Here is a 7500-nt window from a genome sequence, read left to right on the forward strand (position 1 = left end):
GTTGGTGGGGGGAGTAATCAACCAGTGCTCTCCCCCATCCTCCTCCATGACTGAGGTACCCTGAGCATGGTACCGTCCCATCCTCCTCCATGACTGAGGTACCCTGAGCATGGTACCATCCCACCGCACTGCTCCCCATGGGGCGCCACTGAGGGCTGCCCCCTTGCACGGGTGAGGCATAAATGCAATTTCGTGTGTGTGCAGTGTGCAGTGTTCACTTGTGTGCTGTGGAGTGCTGTGTCACAATGACAATGGGAGTTGGAGTTTCCCAATGGGCTTTCACTTCACTTCACATGAAAGAGAGAGACTGCTGCATGTTTTGTCTTGGTCTGCAGATGACAATCAGGACAGTAAAAAGAAGTGAGAGGGGAAAAGATGTCACAGAGAGAAATAGACAATTGCAGCCTCACACTACAAATCGTCAGTCAACGGGCCTATTCACCCTCTGCTAAAAACAACTCAAGTACATCTTAACAACATTGCTATGACAATGCAGAGTCTTAAGTCTTGGTCATTACCATTGTGGTTACAATATGGTTACAACAGAGGCTCTGTGCTAAGGGGTTAAAAATGCACTATGTGACATGTCCATGTTAATTACATACTTTCGTTAGCACTAGCAAATTGGCGAAAATTGTGGACCCCAGGAAGAGCAGCTTATGTGTCAATCAGTTAATGGGTCGTAACAAAATACTTAGGTGAATTCAGGTAAATTGGGCCAATTTTTTCCATTCACTTATATGCAAAAACAGTGGCCCAATTTACATTAATTCACCCTACAGTATCAAAATGGAGGCTCTCAAGCTCCCCCACTGTCTGCAGACTGAAAACCATTACAAAGTCTTGAGCACTCCAAGATTACATTACATTTAGAGTGTGGATTTTCAGGAAAAAAACATTGAGCGAAACGGCTGAGAGACATTCAGCCATGCTTGGTGCGGCTTTTGGTGTAGGTAGGAGGCAGGTAGCAGGCAAGACAGGACAGAGGAACAGGATGCAGAGTGGGAATTATTACATAGTGAAGGAAGAAAAATCCGCACTCACAAACTGCGTCTCATTATTATTTATATTACCACCATGTCCAAAAAGCAAACGCGTTTCGGCTATCAAGCCTTCATCAGTGCGTGGTATCACGCGCACCCGAAGACTTTCGTTTTTTCCAAGAAGTTTTGGCCAAAATTTGAATTATTACGTAGTGGACATTTTTTACCAACCATGCTGAGCGGCCTACAGGCAATTACACACCTTGCCGTGACTTTTGCCGTGCGAACCGAATAAGCTGAAACGATGACAGTTGACGGTGATCAGTGCGACTCACGCTGCTCAAATTGGTCAGCTGTGTTTAGCGTAGTTCAACCAGCGCCCATTTTTTCTATTTTTCCCTGTGCATTATTTTTCTTGAGTGAAACTAGAATAAAAACATACAAACTCCAGTTTGACTCAACAACAACTATGTAATCAGGACAGACGGAGGACAGGGGGAGGGGGGGGTGAGAGGCCAGATAGATGAGCTGTCTACTGGTGCTGGGGGGACAAGTGAAGGGACCTGGACAGAGGAAAGGTCAGGGTCAACATGGACAGATCAGGATAGACAGATCACGCACACAGCACACACGCATGCACACACGGCTGTTTGTGTCCATACTGCTGCTGTTATTCTTGTTGTTGCTGTTGTTGTTGTTGATCGTCTATCTCCCCCCTTGCTGCTCCCACTGCCCCCCCATCCCGACCCCCCACCCAGGGGCGGCGTCCTCTCCCGGGGATGTGAATTCCTGGATGCTGCCCCTGTGAACCGCGGATGTCCAGTGCACGCAGACAAATGTGTGTCCGATGATGTCACTTGCTTTTGTTTGACTAAATCTAGTGGCACAAACACAATGTGTGTGTGTGTGTGTGTGTGTGTGTGTGTGTGTGTGTGTGTGTGTGTGTGTGTGTGTGTGTGTGTGTGTGTGTGTGTGTGTGTGTGTCTCTCTCTCTCTCTCTCTCTCTCTCTCTCTCTCTCTCTCTCTCTCTCTCTCTCTCTCTCTCTCTCTCTCTCTCTCTCTCTTTCTCCTCTTTTCGCCCATGTGCTTTCTGAGAGAGGTCGCAAAAACACTTGTTGCCGGATATGCAAATGCTAACAAATGGCTGCTTTCGTGACACTACTGCTGTTGTTTTTAAGTCCACTGGGCTGGTTATTGTGCACCAGCGCTCCGGCTCTCCAAGAATAGCGCTGCTTGCTTGTCTGTGGAAGCATAACTCACACGCTCAGACTGGGGATTCCCAGCCGAGCGTGTGTGCGTGAGTGGGATTTGTAAAGATATGACTGCCCCCTAGTGGTTCAGTTCAACACACACAGATGAAGTGATAATATAATATAATATAATATAATATAATATAATATAATATAATATAATATAATATACGGTAATAAAATATTTAAAAATATCATATCATATCATATATCATATCGTGTAACTGAAACTAATAAAGAGTAATATCTGTCAAACATAAATTATTTTACTTGCAAACTATTAATTACATATGCTGCATCCAAAATTCTAAGTCAAAATTAAATATAATATCATACCATATCATTTTTTTGTATCATATCATATAATTCCTCTCTGTACCCAACCCCACCCTCTCTTGTCTTCTCTAGATGAATGACGTGATGCTGTACACCTACCCTCAGCAAGACGGCAAATACAGACTCAAGAATACCCTCCCCCTCAGCGGAATGAAGGTGATAACTGTAGTAATAACTCTCTCTCTCTCTCTCTCTCTCTCTCTCTCTCTCTCTCTCTCTCTCTCTCTCTCTCTCTCTCTCTCTCTCTCCTCTGTGTGCTGACAGTGTGTTTCTCTTACAGATCAGTAAGCCGACAATAGACAATGTGCTGAACACCCTTCGCATCGAGGTGTCAGACGTGACAATCACTCTGTCGGCCAGGTGAGTAGCTACTGTACACCACCAGAATCCTCAACTATGGTACCATGATACGTAATCATTCTAAAACCGGATTAGAAAAACTGTTGCATGTTGGGATAGTAGCAAACTCATCACTCTTCTGTTTGCAAATTAGGTCTCTCTGTTTTATTCTGATCACAGCAATTAAACCATGAAAAGTGATGAAAGTGGTGTGAATGAATATGTTGGTTTTTTTTCAAACATTTCATCCTCTGTTCTTTTGTTTAACAAGTTTTTTCTTGTCATTTGCTGTCCAGCTGTCATGTGTAGACTTTTACTGTACTTGTGTTTCATTGTACGTGTGTGTGTGTGTGTGTGTGTGTGTGTGTGTGTGTGTGTGTGTGTGTGTGTGTGTGTGTGTGTGTGTGTGTGTGTGTGTGCGTGTGTGTGTGTGTGTGTGTGGCACAGCTCGTGTGGTGAGAGAGAGGACTGGTTTCACACTCTGAGCAGAGCCATAGCAGACCATGCTGCCGGCCTCAACACCTTCAGCAACTCCAGTGAGGTGAGAATACGCCAATGATGTCTCGGTTAAAACACACACACACGCGTACATGCCCACATTCACATACGGACACACACACACACACACACACACACACACACACACACACACACACACACACACACACACACACACACACACACACACACACACACACACACACATAGGTGCGCCGCACACATACACCAAACATCAAACGCCAAACACACACACATACACACAGTTCTCACCTTCATCAATGCAACATCTGGCCGGTTATTGCTGAGAAAAAAAAACGTTTACACTTGACTAGCTACTGTGTATACAGTAACTGCCAAACACCCCAAACTTAGATGGAACTGATCAAGTCTTGCTAGTGAGCCAAGTGCCATCATGTGTTGATGGTATGGTGTGGTGTGAACATTGGTTGTTATGGAGCAGGTGTCACCAACGTGGTGCCCGCGGGCGCCAGGTAGCCCTCCAGGAGCTTCTGAGGTGCCCACCAAGGATCTTACTAAACGGTGACGACTACCAGATTTTAGTCACAGTCAATGCTTTTCTTGATTTAAATATGAGATTATTTATTCTTTACAACCTATAAGCAAATTATCATTCAATAATAGTGTGATTTGAGAATGATGCCAAGACATGAGTAGAGGATTTTGAACAAAAGTAGTCCTCGGGTAGCCCTCAGTAGCCCTCGGATAGCCCTTGGTAGCCCTCAGACCTAGAAAGGTTGGGGACCCCTGTTATGGAGGTTTTCCGGTCTTAACAGCTAGACCACAGATGACCTGGCCTACTGTACACAGTGGATGGCCACAACAGTTGTGTTCATTTCTTGTCAAGAAGATGAATTTAAGTGGATGAAAAGTTTATAGTCTTGAACTATTGATTTTGGATGAAATTGATATATTGTTACCTCTACAGATGCTATGTGTTCCACTTACAGTAAAAAGCTCACTGTTTGTATGTCAAGACAGTCTCAAGAATGTCTCAAAACAAACACAAATGGATAATTTTAGCCTTATCAGCATGTGCTAACAGTGTTGACAGAAACAATGTCGGCAACACCAATGATGCCGCACCAAATGTCATATTTAATTTTGTTTTGTGGAACTTCCATTTCTCTTCATAGACTTAGTTTTCTGGCCTAATAGCATAGACGGATTTTGACATTTGCAGTACGTCTACAACACAGACTACTTGAACAACATGTGTTTTGTAGACCTCCACACCTCCATAGACATATCTAAATCACTATATACTATACGTACATACAGTAACTCCCTGTTTGTATCCTGTAAGTCTATGTGTTCACATCCCACACACCACTCCCTGCACCTCCATCCATGGCTGTAGTGCCCGTGAGCAAGGCACCTTACCTCACCAGTGTTTCCCACAGAAATTTTGGAAACTATGGGGGCAGCAGGGATTTTTTTCGGGGGGGGGGGGGGGGTCTTCTCATGCGGGCCTTGGGGGGGGGGGGGGGTGTCTCATTGTGTCAAAAAAATGCAGTACAGTGAATCATTTCTGTTTACAACACAGTTTCATTTGTCCCTCATGCAGGGGTCTATATAATGAAAACAATAATAAAACAAAATAGGAGCAGAGATAAGAATTTAAGATCACTGTGTGTAACGCATAGACAAAAAGGGTCTAAGAGGGTAGGCTATGCCTTTTCCCCCACACACATAGGCGTACACATTCTACATGAGGGGTGCTGGTGGTCACAGGGCCAGTTTTTCAAAATTCCTCCCATTAAAAGGGCTGAACAACATTTATGTCTATATTCACATTCATTACACATTCATTTCTATATGCAGGCCAATGTCTCCTCTGCTGTGTCAATGAAGGCCTGTCACCTAACTCATTACAACTGTAAAACAAAGCCTGGGGAGTGTTAGTAAACTCATCCCAACTGTCCCTTCTCTGAAGTTTTTTTTATATTGCTCCCAAACCCAGGAACGCAGGAACTCATTTTGACCAGGGGGTGCTGTGTTCAGCGGAGGCTCTGGGAGTCCTCTCCCAGAAAAAATGTGTTTTTTAGATGCAATTTCCTGCATTCTAATCAATTTTAGGATGAAGAATGGCGAATCCCATCTGACTAACTTCTTCATGTTTTATGTAGCCTAGGCCTAACCAAGGATGACTAGATTTTACCTTTTTTTTGTTTAACATTTCACTTCAAAATTATTAAGTTCTTCTTGCGGAAGGGAAACGCGCACCTAATGTGGAGGTGAGGGCGTGTTCAAGAGCAAATCGCGCTGCCGTGACAGTTTCTCTCTTCTCCATGGGCAGTCTACAATGTGTGAAATTAGTAGAAATGCATGACTAGGCTATGCGATGCACTTGTGAGAGGTGACCGGGCTTTCAAACAATTTAGATTGTCTTGCAATTGCGACTGTGTATCTCAAGATGCATACGATCAGGACAACTGCCCCGTCTCCCCGCCCGCGCACAAAAGCACGCACGACACACAGACAGGCATACTGCTTCCCGTATGTGATTACACTCTGACGGCCAAAGAGTTTGTGCTGTGATCGGCGAGAGAAGGTTAAGCGCCAAAGCAGCTCGTGCCATTGCTGGCTATTGATACAGGGAGAGTGTGAAAGCCACCTTTAGTTTGCATTTGACGTAGGCCATAGGCTAAACGGTGGTCAAATCAGCAGCAAGAGGCAAAAGGAACAAATCGCCACCACTACANAAGTCCAAAACATCTAACAATAGCACAGCCATTTCACACCGCCGCAATTCAACTTTGGCAACAGTTGATAGACAAGCCACGCACAACATCGCTGTGCTACAGATTCACCCCATAGCAAACTCCGAGGCTAAGATAGACTTCACCAGCAATAGGCAAGACCTAGCCAACAAATGTGCTACTACGAATCCAATCTCCACCGCAAGGAACAAAAGTCACTTCTTACCTGACACGATGCACAATTTTGGTGACATTCCCTTCTACCGTCGCACTTTAAATTCACCCAATTCCTTGCTTAGTTGGTCCGTGTTTGATCACCAAAGTGATGAGACTTCTCTTCACAACAAGTTAGCTCCTCCAATGGGTTTAAGACCGTGTACGTTGATGCATGCCCAAGCCAACATATCGCTGTTAATACCACATTTATTACTACCTTGACACCACAAGCTAAACAAAACAAACATCTCTCCCGCGTCACTGGCTGCACCGTTCTACACCACTGTTCCGGTCTGGTTGGGGCTGTCGTGCCGAAAAGCGAATGCCTGCCAGAACACGAGTGCCCTCATTGAAACCAATGGAAACCGATTACCAATTTTTCAGATAGTTTTTACCCATTTTTGCAGATAAATCCGACACAATTTAAGATGGAAAGCCTATCAATAAAGCATCTACATTCCTTCTGGAAGTATTACAAAGAACTGGTTACAATTTCAGTATTATTTCCATAAAAGAATCGAAGAATTGTCATAACAAATGTTACAGTTTCATTCAAATAGCTCATATTAAGTGGAGGACGAGTAATGTTTCATAAGCATATTTTTAGTTCATAAATCATGTAATTCATTCTGCAAAAAATTGTATAATTTTCTCTCAAAAAATGTCATTGGTTTCAATGAGGGCACTCGTGTTCTGGCAGGCACTCGCTTTTCGGCACGACAGTTAATCACTCATTTCAAACCAAAATTGCATTCACATTTCAAACTACTTATAAGTATTAAAAAAGTAGAAAATATTCATATTTTGTGTTTCTATTTTAGAATAATAATGAGGGAAAAAAACTATGTCTGAATTTAGGGTAGGCCTAATACACAAGTGATGCAGTAGGTAGAAAGGCTATGATGCAGCAGCGTCTGTTGTCCAGCACCCGGAGCACCCCACTTCCTGCGTCCCTGCCCAAACCCAAGTTAACTCTTGACTAGGCTTTTGATCCCTCTGTCTTTCAAGCACTTGTGGTTTTCTCTATAGGATGTATTTACTCCAGGAGGAAAATGTGAAGGAAATCGTAATCGTTTTTAACAAAGACGGAAATCGTTTAAAAAAAAAAAAAAAAAATATTTTATTTTATTTATTTATTTTTTTTTTTTACATTTT

The 7500-nt window shown here is 43.4% G+C and overlaps 1 protein-coding gene across 3 annotated transcripts in view; it reads left to right on the forward strand.

Annotated features, from left to right (window-relative positions):
- The window catches only part of fgd5a (FYVE, RhoGEF and PH domain containing 5a), a 74629-nt gene that overhangs the window by 58528 nt on the left and 8601 nt on the right, over positions 1-7500 (forward strand). For all 3 annotated transcript variants that reach the window (XM_063214958.1, XM_063214956.1, XM_063214957.1), the window contains exons 14-16: positions 2642-2725; positions 2850-2929; positions 3356-3449. In XM_063214958.1, coding sequence (XP_063071028.1) covers positions 2642-2725; positions 2850-2929; positions 3356-3449 — 258 coding nt within the window. The remainder of the gene's footprint in view (positions 1-2641; positions 2726-2849; positions 2930-3355; positions 3450-7500) is intronic.

The sequence above is a fragment of the Engraulis encrasicolus genome, chromosome 14 (genome assembly GCF_034702125.1).
Source record: "Engraulis encrasicolus isolate BLACKSEA-1 chromosome 14, IST_EnEncr_1.0, whole genome shotgun sequence".
Taxonomy (NCBI): domain Eukaryota; kingdom Metazoa; phylum Chordata; class Actinopteri; order Clupeiformes; family Engraulidae; genus Engraulis; species Engraulis encrasicolus.